Here is a 27127-nt window from a genome sequence, read left to right on the forward strand (position 1 = left end):
CAAATATAAAAATAAACCCCAATATAATGTAATGTCATGTGCCCATCCTTGTCTCCTGTAGTAATGTGCCCCATGCTTGTGCCCAATCCTGTAGTAATGTGCCCATCCTTGTGCCCCATCCTTCAATAATGTGCCCATACTTGTGCCCCATCCTGCAGTAATGTGCCCATCCTGTAGTTATGAGTTATGTGCCCATCCTTGTGCCTCATCCTGTAGTAATGTGCCCCATTGTGTAGTAATGTACCCCATCCTTGTGCTCCATTCTGTAGTAATGTACCCCATTCTTGTGCCCCCATCCTGTAGTAATGTACCCCATCATTTAGTAATGTCCTTATTGTGGTCCCCTTCTTGTCTACTATTATGCTATTGTTCACATACACATACAAAAAAAATAAATATTCTCAGCTGTCCTCCGTTCCTGTAGTGTCATCTTACCTGCTTCCTACAGACCGCACTTCTCCATGATCGCATTCGGTGCACGGGACCAGCGCTGCTGTCATCGTTTTACTTCAGTTTAATGCTTTGCGGCAGCGCATCCAACTGCAGTAACGCGGTGACAGCAGTGGTAGCCCCGGCCCAGACTGCGATCATCGAGGGGTGCTTCTTGCAGACCGCACATAGACCCCTTCATGATCGTGCCCGATGCATGTGCCGCCACCACAAAGCATTCAACTGAAGTAAAGCGATGACAGCAGCAGTGGCCCCGTGCAGCGGAGGCGATCATGGAAGGGCCTATGTGCAGTCTGCAAGCAGCAGGTTAGAGGACACCGCAGGAACGGAGGACAGGTGAGAATAATGTTTTGTGAGATCCTCACACGAGTGTAAGCCGAAAGGGGGCGTTTTTTAGCATAAAAAAAGGGGCAGGAAAAACTCGGCTTACACTCGAGTATATACAGTATTTTATTTTTGTTAAATAGGAATAGTATGGTGATTCAATTTTTATTTATATTTAAAACTTTTTTTTATTATTTTATTGTTTTTTCTTTTAGTCGAAAAAAGAAAATTGATTATGTAAATCACTTGATTGCTTATACTTTATATTGTTTAACTATAGATGGTTAAACTGTGTTTCTATAAATACCTATAAAGCTTAGCCACAGACTGGCGTTCATCGGAAGCAGAGGCGTATCTAGGGGGGCTGGTGGGGCATCTGCCCCGGGCGCAGCTCTCAGGGGGGCGCTGTCGGGCTGCCTGATGCAGCGCTCTCCTCTGAGAGTCTCCCTGGCGGCGGAGTTTGCCGCCCTCGGTAATGGCAGCCGGCAATTCTCTGCAGGGTGCGCGCTGGTCCTGGAGGCAGAGATGCAAATGCCCCCCCACCCCCAGGGCTGCTCCCTCAGCGGCAGTTTCAGGCTGCCCGACTGTCTGCTGCCAACAGTGTACCGTATGTATATGTACACAGTGCGGCCGGCCTAGTGCCTCAGACAGAGCCACACTTAGTGCTGTGTGGGCGTCTGCTGACCTGATGTTCCCAGCACGCAGGCCGGGCTGCTTCCTCATCAGAGACAGAGAAGAGGTCGCATGGTCCGTGCAGGAGGTCGGGGCCGGATCCTGTGTCTGTGGAGGCGCTGAGATGTGGCGAGTTATGGCTCCAGCCTCCGCACAGATCAGATCACACAGCCAAGCTGCCTCAATAACTCACAGTGAGGGACATCAGACACCAGTATGCAAGCATCGCACACTGACAGCACAGCAGACACCAGTGTACAAGAGCACCACACACTGACAGCAGACACCAGTGTACAGCACCACACACTGACAGCAGACACCAGTGTACAGCACCACACACTGACAGCAGACACCAGTGTACAACAGCACCACACACTGACTGCTGCTGTGCCCGGCTCCAGGACATTATACATCATATACAGCGCCTTATATATGTGATGTCCTGCAGCCAGGGCCAGGTGTGATCAGTAAATATATAACACTGTTCATATACAGATTAGTGTGTGACTGGTATATGACATACTGTGATACAGACATCACATATTGGTATATATAATCTCATGTCTGTAATCACAGTATATCATATACCAGACCAAGGAAAATACAGCCCGCAGGCTACATCTGTGATCACACATACAGTATACAGGAGAATATATGACTGGTGTATGATATATTGACTGTAGATACCCAATATACTATAAGTACATAATATCAGACATTACAACTGTCACATACTATCTTGTATATACTCGTATGTATGGACATCAGATGTTATATACAAGATAATATGTGACAGGTGTAATGTCTGATATTATGTACTTATAGTATATCATTTTTTTTTTTTTGGAGAAATTTGGTGTGCACACGGCCAAGTAAAGGAGGTTGAGGTGCAAATGTGAGGACCAAGGTCCAGTATTACAGTCAAAATTACAACATTGCACTCTCAAAAGCAAAAAAATGAGGAATGAACAAGGTTTGTTCTTTGCAAAATTCTTGTATTTTTATTTTTATTGAAATGTGACAGGGGAACGTTTCGGCCCAATAGAATAGTATACTGTATACTGTATACTGTATACTAAGCTACTATCTTCTCTCTACTAATAACTTATTACTTTCTATATGTATCTTTTTCAACCTTTTTATGATCTCTTATATCTCTTGTCGTTGTCTCAAATGCATCAAGACCATACCTCCCATGGTTTTTATGTTATTTATTTGTATATATGTAAATATTGTATATTATTGTATAAAACTGATTACCATTTTTTCTTCATCCTAGTGACTAGGCGTGAGAAAGGCCTTCTATTGGGCCGAAACGTTCCCCTGTCACATTTCAATAAAAATAAAAATACAAGAATTTTGCAAAGAACAAACCTTCTTCATTCCTCATTTTTTTGCTTTTGAGAGTGCAATCTTATAGTATATCAGACATCTGCAGTCAATATATTATACACCAGTCACACACTCTCCTGTATACTGTATGTGGTATACTATATACAAATACCAGATATTATTTACAGATAATATGTGGCCGGTGGTGTAATATCTGATTTCTGTAATCATAGTGTATACATATATACAGGGTGGTCCAAAAGTAGGTGGACAGTGTGTGTAATGGGGTTATCAAACTTGGTGTAAAGTGAAATTGACTCAGCTGCCCTTAGCAACCAATCAGATTCCACCTTTCATTTTCCAAAGAGTCTGTGAAGAATGAAAAGTGGAATCTGATTGGTTGCTAGGGGCAATTGAGTCAGTTTCACTTTACACTATGTTTGATAACCCTATTACGCATACTGTCCACCTACCTTTGGACCACCCTGTATATACCTACCCACCCGCCCCCACACACACACGTCCTGTATTCTCCTGTATACTGGGTGTTATATCCTATATACAGACACCAGATGTTATATACAGATAATATGTGACTGGTGTAAAATCTCAAATTCTGCAGTCATGGTATATTATATACTATTACATATTATCCTAAATCTGACATCTAATGTCTGTAGTCGCTGTATATCATATACTTATCTATCTCTGAAGGAGATTGTGGTATCCAGAGATCCTACGTTATATACAGGATATGTGACTGTTACATATGCGGAGTACAGAATATCAGATATTGCCAGTGCATATTATCCTGTATATACCATCTGATGTCTGTGCACATACAGTAGTATATTACATCCAGTATACAGGAGAATACATGACTGGTATATAATATATTGTGACTACAGACATCCGTTGTTATATACAAGATGACCTCTTACTGTCTGTGGTCGTAGTATAGTATATTCCTCCCCGCCCCCTTACATTCTGTGTAAAGGTTAGTGTACTATAGTGTCGGCGTGTTAATATATTCCCCTAGTGCCTTCTCCGGTGTCCAGCACCGCTGCGCTGCTCTTCTGAGTCACGTGACGCCTGTTCAGACTGCGGACCACTTTGCTCTGTGTGTGAGTGAAGTCTCTCAGTATAAGTCTATGGAGCCTTGTTTTCTCTGTGTACGTCTATGGAGCCTTGTTCTGGGCCTCATTCTGACACTACATAGACTTACGCTGTAAAAGCCTCCTCTGTGTTGTGTAGAGCAGAGTGTGACCCGGAGAGTCTGTAGAGCGATCAGGTGACTCAAGAAAGGACCGGAGCGGCGCTGGACACCAGAGAAGACATTGATCGGTGAGCATATTAACACACTGACACTACACTAACATTTACACAGGTTTAGAGCAGTTACTGTGCGGCTTCTTTAGATGGACGGTTTTGTCGGTTTACAATGGAGCCGTGTATATCTGAACCAATTCTGAGGACAACATGCAATTTCCAAGTCACATATTTTTTTTCCCAGTTTAGGCTACATGCGCACGCTGCTTCTTTTTCGTGTTCACAAACTGCAGCCAAAACTGCAGCCAAAACTGCACCTTGTCAGAGAGAGCCTGGAAATGTCACAAAAAATGTAGGTGCTTTTTTGCTGCTTTTTTGGTGCATTTTTGGCTGCAGTTTTGTCAACAATTGTATCATGTATTTTTCAGTTCAAACAAGCCCATAAAGCTTGTTGAATTGAAAAAAAAAAAATTAGAAATAAATAAATAATTAAAAAAAACTGGCGTGCGGTTCCCCCCAATTTTAATGCCAGCCAGAGAAAGCCATACTGCTGAAGGCTGGTATTCTCAGGATGGGGAGCCCCACGTTATGGGGAGCCCCCCAGCCTAACAATATCAGTCAGCAGCCGCCCAGAATGGCCGCATCCATTAGATGCGGCTGTTCTGGGACAGTACCCGGCTCTTCCTGATTTGCCCTGGTGCGTTGGCAAATCGGGGTAATAAGGAGTTATTGGCAGCCCATAGCTGCCAATAAGTCATAGATTAATCATGTCAGGCGTCTCCCCGAGATACCTTCCATGATTAATCTGTAAGTTACAGTAAATAAACACCCACCTGAAAAAATCCTTTATTAGAAATAAAAAACACTAACAAATTCCCTCTCGTTCTCCCATTTAATAAGCCCCAAAAAGCCCTCCATGTCCGGTGTAATCCAGGATGGTCCAGCGTCGCTTCCAGCTCTGCTGCATGGAGGTGACCGGAGCTGCAGAAGACACCGCCGCTCCGGTCAGCTCCACGCAGCAACTGAAGAGAGCTGCGCGATCAGCTGAGCTGTCACTGAGGTTGCCCGCGGCCACCGCTGAATCCAGCGGTGGCCGCGAGTAACCTCAGTGACAGCTCAGCTGATCGCGCTACTGCGTGGAGCTGACAGGAGCGTGGAGGACAGGACTATCAGCGGCGGCGGTGGCAGCGAGAGGGGTCCATCATCTCCCCTGTGCGTGCACGCTGGGGACAGCAGTAGTTCAGTGAACACGTGGAGGACGGGACTATCAGCGGCGGCAGCGAGAGGGGCATGGACATTGGCAGCTGAAAAAATTGATTTTTCCCTCTCGCTGCCACTGATAGTCCCGTCCTCCACATCATCTCCCCTGTGCGTGCACGCTGGGGACAGCGGTACTTTGGGGAACACGTGAAGGACGGGACTATCAGCGGCGGCGGCAGCTGGACATTGGCAGCTGAAAACATTGATTTTTCCCTCTCGCTGCCGCCACCGCTGATAGTCCCGTCCTCCACATCATCTCCCCTGGGGACAGCGGTACTTCGGGGAACACGTGGAGGACGGGACAGGACGGGACCACTTGCCTGTTACCTCACTTCCTGACAAATCACCTGCGTTTTTGGTACCAAAAACGCTGGTAAAAGGCAGGTAAAATGCACCACTTTTGATTAGCATGCATTTTTCCTGCATTTTTGATGCCCTCATTGATTTCAATGGGTGACAAATGTTGACAAAAACGCAGGAAGAATGAACATGCTGCATTTTTTTTGTCACAAACTTTTGACAAAAAAAACGATGACAAATAAACTGCAATGTGCGCATGACAAATCTGACTTCTCATAGACTTTGCTGGGAAGTCAAATGTCAGAAAGTTCTGCTGACAAAACTGCAGCCAAAAAAGCAGCAAAAAAGCAGCAAAAAAAGCAGCGTGCGCATGTAGCCTTACTGTTTTCTGAGCTCTAGACAGATTTCTGTAATCCCTATGTGACAGCAGACTGATGAATGGTGATATAGCGCTGTGCACACTGTCAGGATTCCCCTGCATTCCCAGTATAAGTCATCAATGTCTGATTGGATGGGTCCGGAACCCTGCCAATCGGCTGTTCTTGTTATCAGCGGTGGCAGCAGATGGCCGGAGTACTCAATTTTGCTTCGTCTCCTGATAGTGGCCGCGGCCAGGTACTGCACATCTACTCTTATTCAAATCAATGAGGCGGATGTGCAGTATCCGGCATAATTGTGCTGATATGATCGTCCACTCTTGCCAACTGATATGAGAGAATCCTAAAAGTGTGCAGAGCATGCGTTCAGAAGTCTGCAGTCACCTAGAGTCACTGCAGACTTTCATCATAAACCTGGACAGTATGTAATATACTCCCTGTCAGGATTCAGCTCTGCTCACTCAGCAGTCATCTCTCCACTCATGCAATTTTCATATTTGGTCATGTGACGATTCACTTCCCTTTCTACTTTTCTGTTTCCCATTTGACATTGAGAGCGTTAGAAAGAGCAGCTCATCTGGACATGACTAAGTGTGCAAACCATATATGAATGAGCGGTCACATGACGACTACCCAAACTGCGGAGCGGGGGGGGGGGGAGGCACCAAACAGAATTCTTGCCCTGGGTGCCAGAAAGCCTAGATACACCTCTGATAGGAAGACCAACATGGCAACTATGGGGGATTTTAGCAGGGCCCTGGCTGCAATGCTAAGCCAACAACACTCTGCAATTGCATTGCGAAAGGACCTGTTGGATCTAAAGCATGTTCTTACTGGCAACAATCATTAAATGCCACTGTCAGTGTTTGACATGGAAACATTTTAAAAAGATGAAATAACAGCGATCGGATCTACGGCCGGCCTCTGTCATTATGGGCAGATGTTGGCTGTGTAACACAGCCGACACCTGCCAAGTAGGGTGCCAGCTCAGTTCATGAGCCCGATCCATATAGACGCTGCATCCATATAACATAACTTTGCATGATGTGGTGGTGCAAGGGTTAACCTGTGCACTTGCAGTGACAGATTTTCACATAGAACAAAACTCGCTTTTAAAAACTGCACTCCAACTGCAGATCTCAGGCTTACAATTTAATTTTTGTCGCCATGGGCAGAGGTAGATAAGGTCACTAGAAAAAGCGTGCAAGGACAAGTGACGGTGAATGCAGTGACATTTCCTCTAAGCTGCTGTTTCTACTTCATATGCTATTAAGATGCCTTTGGGACTTTTACACCAGAATGGAGGCACAACACTAAGTGCATAAAGCAAAAGAATATTGACAAATTCACACAGAAGCAAGATGTAAGTGAAACACTGAAAAGATAAAAGAGAACGGTTGGAATCCCTCGGAATAAGCTCCACCTCGGAGGCTGTGATCGAGAGACATATATCACGTCTCGCCTCCAGTGAAGGATCAGAGCATGTGCACACGGCGGGGGGTTACATTTCCGGAGAAGAAAATGTCGTATTTTACGAATTGTGTAGAAATTTATGAAAATTGTAATAAGTGTTTTAACAAGGCACCTACCTGAAAATAATGATATCATCGCTGGATTCTTGCCTCTTCTTGTACTGCTGTAGGCAGACACAACAGTAATCCTGCTTTGGTACAAGCGCCTTAGTAATCGAACCCTTAAGATTGCGCAGGGACCAGTGCAGGTCTTGGTTCAGTAAGCTTGTGGTAGTCTCTAATAGTGTCTGTCCAAACAAAAAATAAGCGTCTTATAACTATGTGAGCACAAAGGCTTTATCAGGTGCATTCTGCCGGGACCCGCCTCAAAAACCCTGCAAAAGCGTCCCATAAAGTGAACTTAACACACAACAATGTCAAAACTTACCGCAACCAGAATTCATAACTATCTATTATCACTATACATGACCAGGATCCACCACTACCCATTATTACTATTCATGACCAGGATCCACCACTACCCATTATTACTATACATGACCAGGATCCACCACTACCCATTATTACTATTCATGACCAGGATCCACCACTACCCATTATTACTATACATGACCAGGATCCACCACTACCCATTATTACTATTCATGACCAGGATCCACCACTACCCATTATTACTATTCATGACCAGGATCCACCACTACCCATTATTACTATACATGACCAGGATCCATCACTACCCATTATTACTATACATGATCAGGATCCATCACTACCCATTATTACTATACATAATCAGGATCCATCACTACCCATTATTACTATCAATGACCAGGATCCATCACTACCCATTATTACTATACATAATCAGGATCCATCACTACCCATTATTACTATACATAATCAGGATCCATCACTACCCATTATTACTATACATAATCAGGATCCATCACTACCCATTATTACTATACATAATCAGGATCCATCACTACCCATTATTAATATACATGACCAGGATCCATCACTACCCATTATTACTATACATGATCAGGATCCATTACTACCCATTATTACTATACATAATCAAGATCCATCACTACCCATTATTACTATACATGATCAGGATCCATCACTACCCATTATTACTATACATCATCAGGATCCATCACTATCCATTATTACTATACATCATCAGGATCCATCACTACCCATGACAGGATCCATCACTACCCATTATTACTATACATGACAGAATCCATCACTACCCATTATTACTATACATGACAGAATCCATCACTACCCATTATTATTATTATACATGATCAGGATCCATCACTACCCATTATTACTATACATGACAGGATCCATCACTACCCATTATCACTATACATGACCAGGATCCATCACTACCCATTATTACTATACATGACCAGGATCCATCACTACCCATTATTACTATACATGACAGGATCCATCACTACCCATTATCACTATACATGACCAGGATCCATCACTACCCATTATTACTATACATGACCAGGATCCATCACTACTTATTATTACTATACATAATCAAGATCCATCACTACCTATTATTACTATACATGACCAGGATCCATCACTACCCATTATTACTATACATGACCAGGATCCATCACTACCCATTATTACTATACATGACCAGGATCCATCACTACCCATTATTACTATTTATGATCAGGATCCATCACTACCCATTATTACTATACATGATCAGGATCCATCACTACCCATTATTACTATACATGGAAAGGATTCATCACTACCCATTATTACTATACATGATCAGGATCCATCACTACCCACTATTATTTGCTCATTACCACATTCACTATCACCCTTTGGAAAAATACCAAACCTCTTTTAGGTTTACTTGTGCGGATTAAAAAACAATCAGACAGATTGTAGACAACAGATTGCAAGTTACTACACATCCAGTGCAACTAATACTAAAAGATAGACTTGCAGAACTCCTTTAGAGGAGCACCTTCTAGTAAATTCACTTGCAATAAAATTAAAATTCTGGAACATACAATCTTATAATTCTGTATATAATTCTACATTATTCTGCTGTCATTCTTAGAAATGCATAATTAAACTGACAACTGAGTGTTACCCTTCCCATTGTCAATTGCATTTCCTTACACACTGCGACACTGTCAGTTGATTGTACAGTCTCAAACTGTGACAGGACACATCATATTAAGAAGGTGGATGGTAAAATCCATAAAATCCAAGTCGCAGTTTATTTATACATTTCTAAAAATAATAAGAGGAATGGAAGGATGCAAAGTTGTAAGAAAACAAGTCCCAATCTGGTTACTGTATAGTGATTACAGACATCAGGAGCTAACAGACCTTATCACACAATGCCTTTTCACCATTTTACTCATAATAGAAAACACTGTATAAAAACGCCGGCGTTACCTGTTCATAGCTAAATGTATCCAGCATTCCTAACACCAAGCCTTGGATTTCACCTAACTTTCCTCTCCCGTACACAGGATCCTACAATCAGAAACAAGCAAGTAAAAGTGGCATGTATGTTTAGGAGACCACACACTTATAGGTTTTAAATTAGTAATCAAAGACATACTCTGACCAAAACTAGGTGACTGCCTGTATTACATCCAGATTGTATACAGGTCTGATCAACATTATTGTCACCATTATTGTAGGCCTATATCGTCAGAAATCAGTGGATATGAACTAACTGTGCATTAATTAGACTATATGAATACTTAAAAAATAATACATTCTAGAAAAATTTGACCGGTTTCTATATATGCAGGGATTTAAAAAAAAAAAAAAAAAAAAGAAAAAAGAAATAACGAAGAAACATAACATATGAAATGGACAGGGTTAAAGGCTCCCTACCCCAATACTTAATTGCATGGCAACCCGTTGGTGCCCTGTGCTCATGTCACCAGCGCGCCGATGGGTGCAGGAATGACGCCGCCTCCTGGTGCATGTTAAATCCTGCTGTCAGAGACTCTAAGCGATTTCCCATCCACTACAGGGACTCTCAGCTGCTGCTGGAGAGGAGGAGGGATGTTCTTCCTCTACTTGTGTAATGTCCTTTGCCTCCTTATGTTGGGAACAATTAACATGGTATCTTTTGTCCCACCAGCCTATAAAAAGGGGGTGGAGCTTAACATGTAGTGTGGGTGGGTCTAAACATTAAGAGGTTGGCGCTTAATAGGCACAGGGGTGGTGTTTGAAAACCTTGTGGATCTGCTAAAACACAATATTAATAAATTGGTGAAGAAGGAAGTGTGGGGATGTCTTTACTCAAACAATTTTTTCTTATGTGTGTTGTTTTTTTAATTTTCACTTACTGGGTTAGTCATGGGGGTGTCTGATAGATGCCTCTCCATTACTAACCCCTTGGCTTGATGCCAGCTGTCAAATCACAGCTGATATCAACCACATAAATATTACTGCGATTGTCACTGCACCAATAGTGAAATCATAGATGTCTACGCAAGCACTGTGCGACACACGTTACACAAGTCAGGAATGGTGGCCTAAAAAAGGTTAAGAAGCTTTGACTTAAAAATCATCATACGAGGCATCCTGTCTGAGTTTGCAAAGTACGAAAAGTGGACAGTAGAAGATTGGAAACGAGTGATTTGGACCAACGAGACAAAAGGCAATAGACTAGGTTCTGATTAGAGATGAGCGAACCTTTGGAGGTGACAGCAAACGAACCAAGCCTCCACTGGCCTGAACCTGGCCCAAAGAGGGTTGGAATCACTGATTGGCAGTTTGAGTCTCTGCCCACATACAGCTAGCCATAAGCAGATCACTTCTGGGGGAGGGTGGGCAGACTTTTTCACATTTTTTTTCTTTTGTTACACACTGCATCTATTCACACTGTTGTTACCCCCAGAGCGAAACGTTCAAACACTGCAAGCGGCTCACACAGTGCTGAGCACCAAGCGTAGCTGAGCACCAAGCGTAGCTGAGCACAGCGTTACTCACGCAAATTAAGTTCCTACGAAAAGCATCCGAACTCCCTCCCTGAGCCCTGTTTTTTTTAAGTCGATGTTCAGTTCAAAAAACGAACCTTGGGTTTGCTCATCTGTAGTTCTGATGGGTGCAAATAGCTTTGGAAGAAACCAGAAAAAAGGGGCTACCGAATTGACAAATGAATGGAACTGTCAAGTTCGATGAAGTAAGCCCGATGATATGGGGTTGATTCACAGCCAAAGGCGTTGGATACTTGACCAGGATCGATGGTGGTCACAATGCGTGTATCCTACAAGACAAGTTACTTCACACACTCGAAAAGAGTACACTATGAAAAGAACAACATAGTGTTCTAGCAGGACAACGGCCCAACGCATATGTCGAGATTGTCGAAGAAATGGTTAAATGACAATGAAGTAGAGGTGCTGAATTGGCTCCCGAAGGCACCAGACCTAAAACAAATTGAAAACTTGAGGGTAGAGTTGAAGAAGATGTATAGATACCCAAGTGAGTTGACCAGTGCACCAACATTGGGAACGTGTAGAAGAGACCGGGGATCGTATCTTGGTCAAGACATGCTTGAATCTGATGGAGAGCATGCCCAGAATGATTCAGGCTGTGTTGAAAGCTAAAGGGGGATTTACAAAATAATTTGTTTTTAGATTTTAAGGAGCAAAACTAGCTAACAGAGTTGCAAAAAAGATGGATCAGTAAAAGGCACACAACTACATTACGACAGACACCAGCAAAGTGGAGATGGGGCCCCTCTATAGACTGGTATAATTAAAGATAAGCTATATGGACCATTTTGGGTTGAAGGTGGACTCAAAATCAACTCCCAAACCTACTGCCAGATTTTAGAAGACACTCTCTTCAAGCAGTGATACAGGAAAAAGTCTGGATCTTTTTTTAAAAAAAACATTATTTTTATGCAGAACAATGCTCCATCACATGCCTTGAAGTCTATACTGCTTGGCTGCCACTAAAGACCTAAAATGATGAAAGAATAATGACTCTGCCCCTTCCTCACCTGAACTGAACCCTATCCTACTAAGAAAGACAAAACCGCACTTTTACTTTCTTAAATATTTAGGTATCAGGTTTATTAACCTTTTGCATTGACTGACAGCTCTGAAGTTGTTCAATAATAAAATAATCAGCAAAAATACACATTACCCAATAATTGTCCACACAGTGTGCAAAAAGGCTCAGTAATCACACAAGAGACTCTTTATCATTGCATAGAGATGTGTACACACCTCTGCAATTTGCACATGTATATGTATCTTCTCACTATAATGTGTATTGCACACAGAGAACTGACACATTACAAGATATAGTGACTGTATTGCGTGATCGCAACAGACAGCATAGTGACCAAAAACATTTGCATTTCGGGGTTCTGGTCAGAATCGTGTTTTTTGGGGTATTGCAATGGAAACCCTAACACAGCGCTCAGCAGAGAACACTATATACATGTGAATCTAGCCAAACCTGGGACATTGGTAACGAATAGAGATGAGCGAACCCGAGGTTTGGTGTTTGATGTTTGTACCAAACACAGATTTTACAAACAAAACAAAGTTTGGGTGCTTTATGTATGAACACCACTCACGCGAGCATTGCGGTGCTCAGGTACACTCAGTGCTCAGCCCAGTGCGAGCCGCTTGCAGTGTTTGATTGTCTCGCATTGGAGGTAACAACATCATGATCGAATGTAGTATGCTCTAAAGGAAAAAGCTTGCCTACCATCCCTCCCTCCGAATTATTCTGTTTTTGGCTGGCTGTATGTGGGCGGAGAACCGAACTGCCCAATCATTGACTTTCATTAGGGTTCAGGTCAAGTCCGGGTACCAAAACGAACTTTATCTAAAGTCTGGCTTGACCTGCCGAACCAAAATTTCCACATGTCTGCTCAATTGCCTTATTCTGTCTGTCTGTCTGTCTGTCTGTCTGTCTGCCTGTCTGCCTGTCTGTCTCCAAAATTGTGTCCTTACGGTGACACAAAGCTGATTGGCCGCTGGGCTCGCCATGGCCCCGCACCCCCGCACGGATTGGCCGCTCGCCTCGGCTCCGCCCCCCCCACGGATTGGTCGCTCGCCTCGGCCTGGCCCCACCCTCCGCATGGATTGCCCGCTCGCCTCGGCCCTCCGCACGCAACGCCAGACATAACCTTGCGCTGCTGGGATCGTGACGGAGCCGGTGAACGCTGGTAACCATTATACACATCGGGTAACTAAGGTCCCTTGGTTACCCGATGTGTATCATAGTTACCAGTGTACACCGGCTCCTTCACGTTCCCAGCAGCGCCAGACATAACCTTGCGATGCTGGGATCTTGACGGAGCCGGTGAACGCTGGTAACCATTATACACATCGGGTAACTAAGGTCCCTTAGTTACCCGATGTGTATCATAGTTACCAGTGTACACCGGCTCCTTCACGATCCCAGCAGCGCCAGACATAACCTTGCGCTGCTGGGATCTTGACGGAGCCGGTGAACGCTGGTAACCATTATACACATCGGGTAACTAAGGTCCCTTAGTTACCCGATGTGTATCATAGTTACCAGTGTACACCGGCTCCTTCACGATCCCAGCAGCGCCAGACATAACCTTGCGATGCTGGGATCGTGACGGAGCCGGTGAACGCTGGTAACCATTATACACATCGGGTAACTAAGGTCCCTTAGTTACCCGATGTGTATCATAGTTACCAGCGTACACCGGATCCCGGTACACATGTGCAGGCAGCCAGCATTATACTCCTCTCCCCCCAGGACTACTCCTCCTATTATAGTCCTCCTATTATACTCCTCTCTGAGTATAATAGGAGAACTATTATAGCATGGGGGGGGATGGAGCACGATGGAGTGCACAGCATGGGGGATGTAGCACGATGGGGGGTGCACAGCATGAGGGATGTAGCACGATGGGGGGTGCGCAGCATGGGGGATGTAGCACGATGGGGAGTGCGCAGCATGGGGGATGGAGCACGATGGGGAGTGTGCAGCATGGGGGATGGAGCACGATGGGGGGTGCGCAGCATGGGGGATGGAGCACGATGGGGGGTGCGCAGCATGGGGGATGGAGCACGATGGGGGGTGCGCAGCATGGGGGATGGAGCACGATGGGGAGTGCGCAGCATGGGGGATGGAGCACGATGGGGAGTGTGCAGCATGGAGGATGGAGCACGATGGGGGGTGCGCAGCATGGGGGATGGAGCACGATGGGGGGTGCGCAGCATGGGGGATGGAGCACGATGGGGGGTGCACAGTATGGGGGATGGAGCACGATGGGGGGTGCACAGCATGGGGGATGGAGCACGATGGGGGGTGCGCAGCATGGGGGATGGAGCACGATGGGGAGTGCGCAGCATGGAGGATGGAGCACGATGGGGAGTGCTCAGCATGGGGGATGGAGCACGATGGGGAGTGTGCAGCATGGGGGATCGATCACGATGGGGGGTGCGCAGCATCGGGGATGGAGCACGATGGGGAGTGCGCAGCATGGGGGATGGAGCACGATGGGGGGTGCGCAGCATCGGGGATGGAGCACGATGGGGAATGCACAGCATAGGGGATGGAGCACGATGGGGGTTGGGCAGCATGGGGGATGGGGCACGATGGGGGATGCGCAGCATGGGGGATGGAGCACGATGGGAGGTGCACACCTCACCCCAACACACACACACTGGGAACTTCAAACACCGCCCTACACAGACACCCACACACACAGACAACGCCGCACACACACAACACCCAACACACAAACACCGCGGCATACATAAATATACGCACATACCGCACAACACACACATTGCACAAAACATACCTCCCCCAAAACACACCACACCCACACAAACTGCGCAACACACACACACACACAATGCGACAGACACACAGCGCTCCACAAACAACGCAACACACGCAACACACATACAACACCGCTCTCACCCCCCGCCACACCCAGACAACACCCAGAACATGTACAGCGCCCTACACAAACACTTGGTAACTACAGACAACAACATCTATATATATATATATATATATTACAAAAATCATACATGAACTACACAATATGTAAATTCTAGAATACCCGATGCGTAGAATCGGGCCACCTTCTAGTCTCTAATAACGAGAAGGAAATCATACTCAAAGAAGGAGAGTAATGGCAGTTTTGTGTAAGGATATATGGCCAAAGGTGCTAGAGGAACCTGAAAGGATAAAAATTGTCATATGATGGGACAAATATAAGGCAAAGATTTTCAGACTTAAACAAAAGTGTTTATTTTTCCGAGAGGGGGCCCTAGATCAATAAGATTAGGGTTTACAGCCCTGTCTTGAACAAAGCGAAGATGCACATACTTCAATTTGGTTTTTTTGGTAATAACCCTTTAAGGCCCTGTGAGCACTAGAAAAAGGAATTTGCTCAATAAATTTGAGCGTGAAAGATTAGCAAACTTGTGTTCAAAAAAAGCACCAATAACGTATGCGTTTTTGGTGCGTTTTTTTTCCGCAGGTTGGTCCCTGCGTTATTTTACCATTATCTATGGCATAAAACGCAGGTACCAGCAGAAACGAAGTCACATGCACATTCTTTTTCTCAAGAAATTCTGCAGAAAGAATGTTCTTGAGAAAAAAACGCAGTGTGCGCACAGCTAGATTTTTTTTCCCATAGGTTTTGCTGGGGAATGTCTGCAGAAAGGTTACAACCATTTTCTCAAGTAATTTGTGCAGCAAAAACGCGGGTAAAAACGCAGTGTGCGCACAGGGCCTAGTTGCATACAAGGACAATACAATTAAAGACCACAATGGGATCTTATCAGCAGTGTGCAGACAGTTGAATACAGAAGTTCTGATCACTTTCTGTTTCGTGCGTTGGACAGAAGTCAGTTTTTAAACTTTATGGTAATTTGATAATTTTTGTGGTGGTAAATAATGTGATAACTTTAGACTCACACCATGACAATACCATTTATGTGTAATTTATGGAAATTATTGTGACGAAACAAAGCAGGATAAATGTTTCTCTGGTTTATTTAATATTTGTAACTTATTATTCTGTTAAACTCTTTCTTTTTCTAAAAAAAAGTCCAATTAGAGGACATGAAATGCAACCCCTAAGTGTATTAAAGTGGCAACCTATTGATTCCCTTGTGATCTCATGGGAGGTAGTTGATTAGTTAAAAAAAATCTAACAAAGAGATAAAAAAACACTAATTTCTTAGATGCCATGGTCACTATTGAGTTAATACTGGCTCAGCCACTATAGATGTATTACGTGCTTGCAGAAAGCACTTACTGATGGTACTGTGACTTTAAAATAAAATGGCAAAGTACGTTATAGAACTTTAGTTCTATTACTTCAAAATACATGTCACATGTGATGTGATGACATCATTGCATTCTATATTCCAATGTACGGCAAAAGGGAAATCACTGCCTTACAGACTCCCAAGGGTGAGGTAGCCCGTTTGTTTTTCATGATGAATGAAGCAAAACTTGATTTAATGGAGAAAAAGAGAAGATCTCAGAGAGATAGAGTTCTTAGACAGAGGAGAGACATACCTGAAGAGCAGGTACTGATGTTCGCGCTTGGGCGAACAGACAATATTTTACCGGATATGGACACTGATGCCACAGTAATGGTGTCCAAACAAAAAAATCTGGAAAAGAGAAGAAAAATGAAGAGACAAAAGATCCTGACAATTAGACGGAAAATGGAGGACCTCGTGGAGGTTCACTCTGCAGCTTCCGCCAATGCTGAGTTTCAGGGAAAATTTCTTGCTGCTCTAAAAAAATTTGGAGAGCTAGCCCCAGAAATAAGGAGGCGAAACAAAAAAGCCATTCTTATTAAGAGAAGAAACATCATCAGCATGGAGAAAGAACCTGAAGAAGTTTTCAAAAAAACACCGAAACACTTCTCATCCAGATCAGGAAGTTTAGATACAGGAAACCTAAAACGAGCAGCAGCCCAGAATAGGATCAAAAACAAAAGGGAAATCACTGCCTTACAGACTCCCAAGGGTGAGGTAGCCCGTTTGTTTTTCATGATGAATGAAGCAAAACTTGATTTAATGGAGAAAAAGAGAAGAGCTCAGAGAGATAGAGTTCTTAGACAGAGGAGAGACATACCTGAAGAGCAGGTACTGATGTTCGCGCTTGGGCGAACAGACAATATTTTACCGGATATGGACACTGATGCCACAGTAATGGTGTCCAAACAAAAAAATCTGGAAAAGAGAAGAAAAATGAAGAGACAAAAGATCCTGACAATTAGACGGAAAATGGAGGACCTCGTGGAGGTTCACTCTGCAGCTTCCGCCAATGCTGAGTTTCAGGGAAAATTTCTTGCCGCTCTAAAAAAATTTGGAGAGCTAGCCCCAGAAATAAGGAGGCGAAACAAAAAAGCCATTCTTATTAAGAGAAGAAACATCATCAGCATGGAGAAAGAACCTGAAGAAGTTTTCAAAAAAACACCGAAACACTTCTCATCCAGATCAGGAAGTTTAGATACAGGAAACCTAAAACGAGCAGCAGCCCAGAATAGGATCAAAAACAGCAGAGACTGGGTTGTTCAGCAGAAGAGACATCTCACTTATGCCAAACCATGTATAAATGGGAATTGTGTACTACAGAGATCCCAATCACCAGCTAAAACTAGCACAGAGAAAGAATTGGAAGAGGTTTTCAAAAAGACACCAAAACACGTCTTACCCAGATCAGGAAGTTTAGAGACAGCAAACCTAAAAAGAGCAGCAGCCCAGAATAGGATCACAAACAGTAGAGACTGGGCTGTTCAGCAGAAGAGACATCTCACTTATGCCAAACCCCGTATACATGGGAATTGTGTACTACAGAGATCCCAATCACCAGCTCAAACTATTTCCATGCCAGAATCTAAGCAGCTGAGCATTTATCCAGCAGACACTGCCTTGGATAAAGATATTCCAGGTAAGATCCAAACAGCTAAGCATAATAAAAGACTGGAGGAGAGGTGGGATTATACTCCTGATATTATGTCCAGGCCTCCATTATCAAAACTGTCTAATTGCAAAAACTCTCCTTGTTGCCTGCAGCAACCAATCACAATGCAGACTTCACTCTTTTATAGAATGCTCAGAATTTGAAGCTCAGGTGTGATTAGTTGCTATGGGCAACAGGGACATTTTTGCTCATAGACAATTTTGATAAATGAGAGCCCAAATATTTGACATTTTCTTTCATTTACATAAATCTGATTAAAAATGTAATGTAGGTTCATCGGTAACATATATTCATAAGTCTTGTAAAATCTCAGCAGAAAGAAGTGATAAGACACCCTCTGGCAAAGATGGAATGAAAATAAAAGTCTTTGGCGATACAAGTGACTATATTGATCCCATAAGAGAGCTTGTTATCACAAACAAACCTATCGACATTTTCAACCTTGTGTTCCAGAATGAAATTGCAGAAGGAAGCTTTGGAAAGGTGAGTGTGAATATATACGCCTAGCTGCTTCACAATGTGTCCTGCACTAGATACATTGGAGGGAAATGTATATATTTATATGTGACGATAAATGGGATAAACTAGTGCTCTATTAGACGAGACCTGGGAAAGTGCAGGATAGCCAAAAAGCTCAAAACAGTGGCATACCACACCATATGGCTACGCCTTCCCCCACCCAGCATCTGCATTTATTGGAATCTGTAAATAAAATAATGGAATATGGAGCCGGCAGATCCCTGCTCCACCATTCAGCCTGTATGTCTGAGTCTCAGTGCAGCAAGTGCCAAGATACAACTAGATTGTGCCTGCGGGTTGGAGTTTAGTCCTCTCAGTGTACAGAGGATAGCAGTGCATAGGAGAGAATGAGTTAAGTGAGTAGTTTTATTTTCAGTCAGTATTTCATGGGAGACATCATACTATGCGTGGGGGGCTTTTGGGACATCAAACTCGGTTTATAAAGCTGTGGCGCCATAATACTGTGTATGGAGAGCAGTGGGTCATCTTAATGTGTGTAAAAAGCGATGACAAGCGTTATACTGTGTGGGGGCATCATATCGTGTGTGGGGAGCTGCAGGGACAGGATATTGTGTGTCAAAGCTTTGGGGAGTCATACTGACTGGAATTCTGTGGGGACCTTATACTGTGTGTAGAGAAAATTAGCATCCATCATAATGTGAGGTGGCTGTGAGATCTATCATTCTGCGTTTGGGCACTGTGGGGTTCATTACACTTTGTGTATGGGGCTGTAGGTCCATTATACTTTATGAAGGGGCTGTGAAATCCATCATACTGGGTGTGAAGGGCAGTAGTATCCAATGTCCAGTGCCTTGCGAAAGTATTCGGCTCCCTTGAATTTTTCAACCTTTTTCCACATTTCAGTCTTCAAACAAAGATAAAAAAATAAAATTTTATGGTGAACAATCAACAAGTGGGACACAATTGTGAAGGTGAACGAAATTTATTGCTAATTTTACATTTTTGTAAAAAAAAAACCCCTGAAAATTGGGGAGTGCAATATTATTCGTCCCCTTTAAGTTAATACTTTGTAGCGCCACCTTTTGCTGCGATTACAGCTGCAAGTCGCTTGTAGTTTGTGTCTATCAGTTTTGCACACTGAGACTGAAATTCTTGCCCATTTTTCCTTTGCAAACAGCTGGAGCTGAGTGAGGTTAGATGGAGAGCGTTTGTGAACAGCAGTTTTCAGCTCTTTCCACAGATTCTTGATTGGATTCAGGTCTGGACTTTGACTTGGCCATTCTAACACCTGGATACGTATATTTGTGAACCATTCCATTGTAGATTTTGCTTTATGTTTTGGATCATTGTCTTGTTGAAAGACAAATCTCCGTCCCAGTCTCGGGTCTTTTGCAGACCCCAACAGGTTTTCTTCAAGAATGGTCCTGTATTTGACTCCATCCATCTTCCCATCAATTTTAACCATCTTCCCTGTCCCTGCTGAAGAAAATCAGGCACAAACCATGATGCTGCCACCACCATGTTTGACAGTGATGATGGTGTGTTCAGGGTGATGAGTGGTGTTGCTTTTATGTGAAACATATCGTTTGGCATTGTGCCCAAATAGTTCGATTTTGGTTTCATCTGACTAGAGCACCTTCTTCCACATGTTTGGTGTCTCCCAGGCGGCTTGTGGCAAACTGTTGTGCAGTGTACGACTGATTGTTGTCCTATCGACAGACTCTCCCACCTCAGCTGTAGATCTCTGCAGTTCATCCAGAGTGATCATGGGCCTCTTGGCTGCATCTCTGATCAGTTTTCTTATTTGACATGAAATTTTTCAGGGACGGCCGGGTCTTGGTAGGTTTGCAGTGGTGTGATACTCCTTCCATTTCAATATGATCGCTTGCACAGTGCTTCTTGGGATGTTTCAAGTTTTGGAAATCTTTTTGTAACCAAATCCGGCTTTAGGCTCTGTGCGCACTGGGAAATGAAATTTCCTTGAGAGAATTCCGCATGCTCTCAAAGATTACCGCACCCGCGGTAAAAAACCGCGGGGAAACCGCACCCGAAAACCGAATGCAGTTTGCCGCGGTATTATTCGCGGTATTGCCGCGGTTTTGCCGCGTGCGGGTTGGGATGTGCTTTATTGCATTCAATGCAATAAAGCACATTGAAGAAAAAAAAAAATACATTTAATTCTGATAGTAGATAGACAGAAGAATAGATAGAGGGATAGATAGATAGACAGACAGATAGATAGAGGGATAGATAGAGGACAGATCGCTGCATTTCCCACGGTCGGCAGTGAGTTCACATTACCGGCCGTGGGAAATGACCGGTAATTACCTCTGCTGTCTGCTGCATTCAGCCTGTGTCTGTGACAGTCGCGGCTGGATGTCAGCAGTGCAGGACGCAGGAGCCGGAGCGGTGGATTATGCAGGACCCTGTGGATTATACTGGAGCGGTGGATTACGCCGGAGCTTTGTTTGGGGGGGTTAATAAAATGGTGAACGAGGCTTGTTGGTTTTATTTAAAATAAAGGATTTTTGGTGTCTGTGTTTTTTCACTTTACTTACGGGTTGATCATGTCAGCTGTCACATAGACGCTGCCATGATCAAGCCTGGGGTTAATGGCGGTGATCCCCCACCAACATTAACCCCTTGTATTACCTTGCCACCACTGCTACACGGTGGCAAGAAGAGCCGAGGACACTCCGGTAGTGCCGCATATTTCATGCGACAGTGCCGGGGCAGCTGCGGCTGATATTCTCGGCTGCGGGAGGGGGAGTGAGGCGGGGGACATTACCCCTGCCCCTCTCCCTCCCCAGCCTGAGAATACCGGGCCGCCGCTGTGTGCTTACCTCGGCTGGAAGGTAAATATGCAGCGGAGCCCACGTTCTTTTTTTTCTATATTTCCGTTTTCTTTCTATGTGTGGTCTATGTGTCTGTGTCTATGTGTTCTGTGTCTGTGTCTATGTGTTCTATGTCTGTGATCTGTGTGTGTGTTTACTCTGCACGGCTTCCTCTTCCTGTAATGACATCACTTCCCTGCAAAACCGCAGACAGGCGATGCACATTACCGGAGGTAAACCGCGAAATACCGCAGGGAATAACGCAGGAAAACGCAGTGAACCGCACAGAATTTGCTGCCTGCGTTATTCCGTGCGGGATTTCATGATTAACATTGAGTCAATGGAGTGAAATCCCGCAGCGATGTGCGGAAAAGAAGTGACATGCAATTGTTTTTGCTGCGGGATTCCCGCAGCAAAACATGCAGCTGTCAAATTCCGCCCAGTGCGCACAGGATTTTTTTTCTCCATAGGATTTGCTGGTGATTCACTGCAGAGATGTTATGAACATTTTCTGCAGCGAAACATGCAGCAAATCCGCGGCAAAATCCGGTAAGTGCGCACATAGCCTTAAACTTCTCCACAATAGTATCACGGACCTGCCTGTTGTGTTCCTTGGTCTTCATGATGCTCTCTGTGCTTTAAACAGAACACTGAGACTATCACAGAGCAGGTGCATTTATACGGAGACTTCATTACACACAGGTGGATTATATTTATCATCATCAGTCATTTAGGACAACATTGGATCATTTAGAGTTCCTCAATGAACGTCTGGAGTGAGTTTGCTGCACTGAAAGTAAAGGGGCCGAATAATATTGCACGCCCCACTTTTCAATTTTTTATTTTTACAAAAATTTAAAATAAGCAATAAATATTGTTGACCTTCACAATTGTGTCCCACTTGTTACTTCTTCACCATAAAATTTTAATTTTTTATCTTTATGCTTGAAGACTGAAATGTGAAAAAAGGTTGAAAAATTCAAAGGGGCCAAATACTTTAGCAAGGCACTGTACTTAGAGAGGTGGGCTTTAAAGGCATAAACTGTGCGTGAGGGGGGGGGGATGGGGAGTCTGTAAGGCAATCATACTGTGTGTGGGGGGGGGGAGCTGATGATCAAGGTACTTGTTACTTTATTTTATGTTAATTTTTACTCAGCAAAATTAAGTTCAGCCTGTTGGTCACAGCAGTCATAGTTTGTCATATGGCCCCTTGTGAAAATTAATTGCCCACCCCTGCGTTAGATGGATCTCTATAATAAATGACAGTTTAGTCTGAACGTTTGTGATTTTTCTCCAGGTCATCTTGATGTCAGACGCTGTCACCAATGAACAGGTGGCTGTTAAAATGATGGAGAAAACATCTTGCAGTAAAAACAACATTGCTACAGAAATAGAGATCCTAAAAATGGCCGCCGGGTGCCGCTTCACAACATCGCTGCGGGCCTTCATGGAAACTACAAATAAGTACATAATAGTCTTGGACTTTATGGGTGGAGGTGACTTGTACAACCACATGGTAGAATCAGCGCCATTCGATATGGAAACAACAAGGTAAAACATACTGAATCGGAATAATCCTATGTGTGTACATTGTGGTCCTAGAGCAATGGACAATGACAAGAGAAAATGAAGACGTGAATATGACACTTGTGTGTGATCTCAAGTTCTCTGTATGAATATAATCTCTGTATAATTATCTATGTAACTACAGATCTCATTCTGTACTTTCTACTCCACAGATTGTTTGCGGCAGAAATGCTGTGTGGACTGCAGTTCTTGCATCAAAATGGCGTTATACATCGGTAAGCATTTGATCTTAAGACATCAGTATATCCGTCTGACTCTCTACTTTGTGTATTGCATAAAGTTCATTCCATGAATTACTCTCACGATTAGTGTCTGCTTCTTCTCCCTACAGTGACCTGAAGCCAGAAAATATCTTTCTGGACTACTATGGACATATCAAAATTGGTGACTTTGGGTTGTCTGCCATAAATGTGTCTGAGGAAGACACATTACAGAAGTTTGTCGGCTCTCAGGGATATGCCGCACCCGAGGTAAGGAATGTCGCTGTCTGACTGATAGTAGGACTGAGTAATAATATGAGTCCTATGTATCCAATTCATATTTCATCACAGACCAGTCCTCATAGCCTCAGTGTGTAAATCCCCAAACCAGTATAGTTATCTTGTTTCCTATGTCTTGTTCCCACAGGTAATGGAAGGAGAGCGCTATAACCATCTCATTGACTCCTTTTCATTTGGTGTGATTCTATACATGATGGTTGTGGGTGAAAAGCCATTCGATAGCAATGGAACAATTGAAGAGTACTATGAGTCCCTTATAAAGGATGTACCTTATTTCCCACCTGGTACCTGTCCTGATGCCATTGATTTTATTGAAGGGGTGAGTAGGATCAGGTGAAGAAGTATAATGAGGGATTATAAGGAGAGATGTTGTGCAATAACTTGTCAGTAATAAAACAGGATATAATGACTAATGGTTTCTCTCATTTTCCAGCTCCTTTGCAGAAATCCATTTGGCCGATATGCTATACAATCTTCCATCCGATGTCACCCATTTTTTAACTCCATCAACTGGGACGATGTGGAGTCTGGCAGAGCCGACCCACCATTCATATTTGACTATGTAAGTATAACACATACTGACATCCATAGTGTTATTACTGCCCAGTTACACACACACACACACTATACATCTTATCATTACATATGAAAGGCAAATTGTTCAAAAAACCCTGGTCCAGTAGCCATGTCATTAGTCCTTGACTGCCAGACAAGAGCTCTACCAATCGCCTCCTACTTGTTGCGCAAGCTCCGACACATTTTCTGATTAGTAGGCCCAGTATTTGCTCATCTTCACTCATCATTATCCTCTCCTGTATACAGCATATATGTGAGGAGCTGATTCTCAAACGTGTGCATTTTTCTTCTTACAGGAGTATTAGGCTGATCAAATCAGCCCCATTCCTGAAACATCTAGGAATGAGCACATGCATTCACCGGACTGGACAAATCTACTGGACTTTCGTAACTACTGGACAATGACAAACTTATGGAGATTCCATAAGTTAACTACCTACATGACATGGAGTGAGAAGAAAGCGGCTGCTGCCTTCAGCTCCACAATATTGAGACATACAAGGAAGAGGATGCTCCTTAATCTTCTGGATATTTGCAGACAGAAAGAAGCTCCCACCTGGCCAAGTATAACAATAAGGAAGCGGCTGCTCCTTAATGTACAGGATATTCAGATATACAAGGAAGAGACTGCTTCTTTTATCTACTGGGCATTCACAGAGAGAAGCTTCCACCTGGCCATGTACAACAGTAAGGAAGCGGCTGCTCCTTAATGTACATGGCAAAGACAAATAGAATGTCGTATGGTTAATCGTGGTGTTCTAGGATTCCAGGAAGACGCCAAGTATGAAGACCATACATCACAAATTTCTGCTTTTATTCTCTCCTGGCAAAAGTGTAAACCAAGGTTTGAGGAGCAGAGTCAATGTCATCATCTACTATTCATAATACTAACATCATTTATGAATTAATTTAAAAACACAAGCTGCTGATGGAGGTAGCGGCACTCCACTAATTAGAGTTCAAATCCTGCTCCACTGGGAACCACCTTCATCCTTTCATGATGCATCCATACTTTCCCCAATGCTCAGTCCACCCACTGCTGTGGAGCTCGGATTTTCCTGCACAGCAAAAAAAAACGGAAAAAAACCCGGCACTGTTATCGCCAACTCCACACTCAGCCAAACGATGCTGTGCTGAATGTTCCTCCACAATATGGCAAGAAGAAGGGGAGATACCAAAGGGTGATATGACCACAGGACACGTTACCTCAGAACCTGCAACCAATCAGCTTACACCTCAGCATGAGATAACTGCTATCAAGCGACCCACTGACATTTTATATCTCTGGTCAGTGCACCTCTACATTCTGTCTCATCACCCCCCGCTATGCCTTCCATCATGACATGCAATGTCACTTGGAAAATCTACATAATATGGGGTGAAGACATAAAATTGAGATTCGGGGTCACAGAAACAGTCACTCATAGTTCCATTGCCTGCCATCAGGCCTGAAAATATTCAGGATCTTACATGGGACTGCATATCTGTGGCTACTAGTAGCTTTCTTTCAGGCTACTTTTTGTATGTTTGTTTCTTGTGTCTTTGTCTACCCTCGCCTTCATTTTCCCCCTTTAACCTTCCTTACTTCCTTGAGCTATGCAGCAATGTATGACATCCTAAAAATCTAGGACATCAAGAGGATCCAGAAAACCAAAATTTCCTCATCTTAAACCACATGATGTGCCTATGCCTCGAACTGTAAGTAAAATTTACACTATATGAGATATGTTTCCACCCTCTATTTTATAGTGGTTAGGTGCATGACATTTAAAGGGGTTATCCAGCCTTAAGGCCCCGTCACACGCAGCAACGTATCTAACAATATATTGCCGGGGTCACGGATTCCGTGACGCACATCCGGCATCGTAAGAGATGTCGTTGCGTGTGACAGCAAGGAACGACCGTTAACAATGGAAAATACTCACCTTATCGTCCATCGTTGACATGTCGTTCCTTTTTAAAAAATCGTTGATTGTTGAGAACGCAGGTTGTTTGTTGTTCCTGAGGCAGCACACATCGCTACATGTGACACCTCGGGAACGATGAACTGCAGCTTACCTGCGGCCGTCGGCAATGAGGAAGGAAGGAGGTGGGCGGGATGTTACGGCCGCTCATCTCCGCCCCTCCGCTTCTATTGGACGGCCGCTTAGTGACGCCGCTGTGACGCCGCACAAACCGCCCCCTTAGAAAGGAGGCGGTTTGCCAGCAACAGCGACGTCGCTAGACAGGTAAGTCCGTGTGATGGCTCCAAATGATTTTGTGCGCCACGGGCAACGATTTGCCCGTGACGCACAAGCGATGGGGGCGGGTACGCTCACTAGCGATATCGTTAACGATATCGCTGCATGTAACGGGGCCTTAAGACTACAAGTCTGCAGTCACTCAATGCGACTGCAGACATGTGGTTTCTCACATCGCCTGCATTGCCTACTGACAGGCAAGCAAAGGTCCTACATTCTGGTGGGAGGTCTTTCTTGCTTTTGTCTTTAAATTAATTTCTTGTTTCTTTTGCCCCCTCAGGAGAAATAGAGAAACATCTGTGATTTTGAGGCTTGAGAACATCACATCCGATCTACACCGCTCTATGTGAACCTGGTTTACACTGCATATTTCTGTCTTTCCCAGTTTTGAATAAAAGAACTTGCATTACTTTTTGTTGGCTTTTTTTTCTACCTTGTGGTTTATGAATTCTTGCT

General features: G+C 43.9%; 2 protein-coding genes across 4 annotated transcripts in view; one reads left to right on the forward strand and one right to left on the reverse strand.

Annotated features, from left to right (window-relative positions):
- VPS8 (VPS8 subunit of CORVET complex) overlaps positions 1-27127 on the reverse strand; it is a 347729-nt gene that overhangs the window by 36535 nt on the left and 284067 nt on the right. For all 3 annotated transcript variants that reach the window (XM_075317598.1, XM_075317599.1, XM_075317597.1), the window contains 2 exons: positions 9920-10000; positions 7574-7743 (listed from right to left, as the gene is read on the reverse strand). In XM_075317598.1, the coding sequence (XP_075173713.1) occupies positions 7574-7743; positions 9920-10000 (251 nt within the window). The remainder of the gene's footprint in view (positions 1-7573; positions 7744-9919; positions 10001-27127) is intronic.
- On the forward strand, positions 16929-27038 carry LOC142245967 (uncharacterized). Its single transcript, XM_075318969.1, has 9 exons — positions 16929-18421; positions 18768-18937; positions 23066-23319; positions 23508-23570; positions 23687-23825; positions 23983-24174; positions 24289-24417; positions 24728-26129; positions 26952-27038. Exons 1-8 carry the CDS (start codon positions 16951-16953, stop codon positions 24734-24736), a joined length of 2427 nt encoding a protein of 808 aa, XP_075175084.1. The 5' UTR covers positions 16929-16950; the 3' UTR covers positions 24737-26129; positions 26952-27038.

The sequence above is a fragment of the Anomaloglossus baeobatrachus genome, chromosome 7 (genome assembly GCF_048569485.1).
Source record: "Anomaloglossus baeobatrachus isolate aAnoBae1 chromosome 7, aAnoBae1.hap1, whole genome shotgun sequence".
In the NCBI taxonomy this organism is placed as follows: Eukaryota; Metazoa; Chordata; class Amphibia; order Anura; family Aromobatidae; genus Anomaloglossus; species Anomaloglossus baeobatrachus.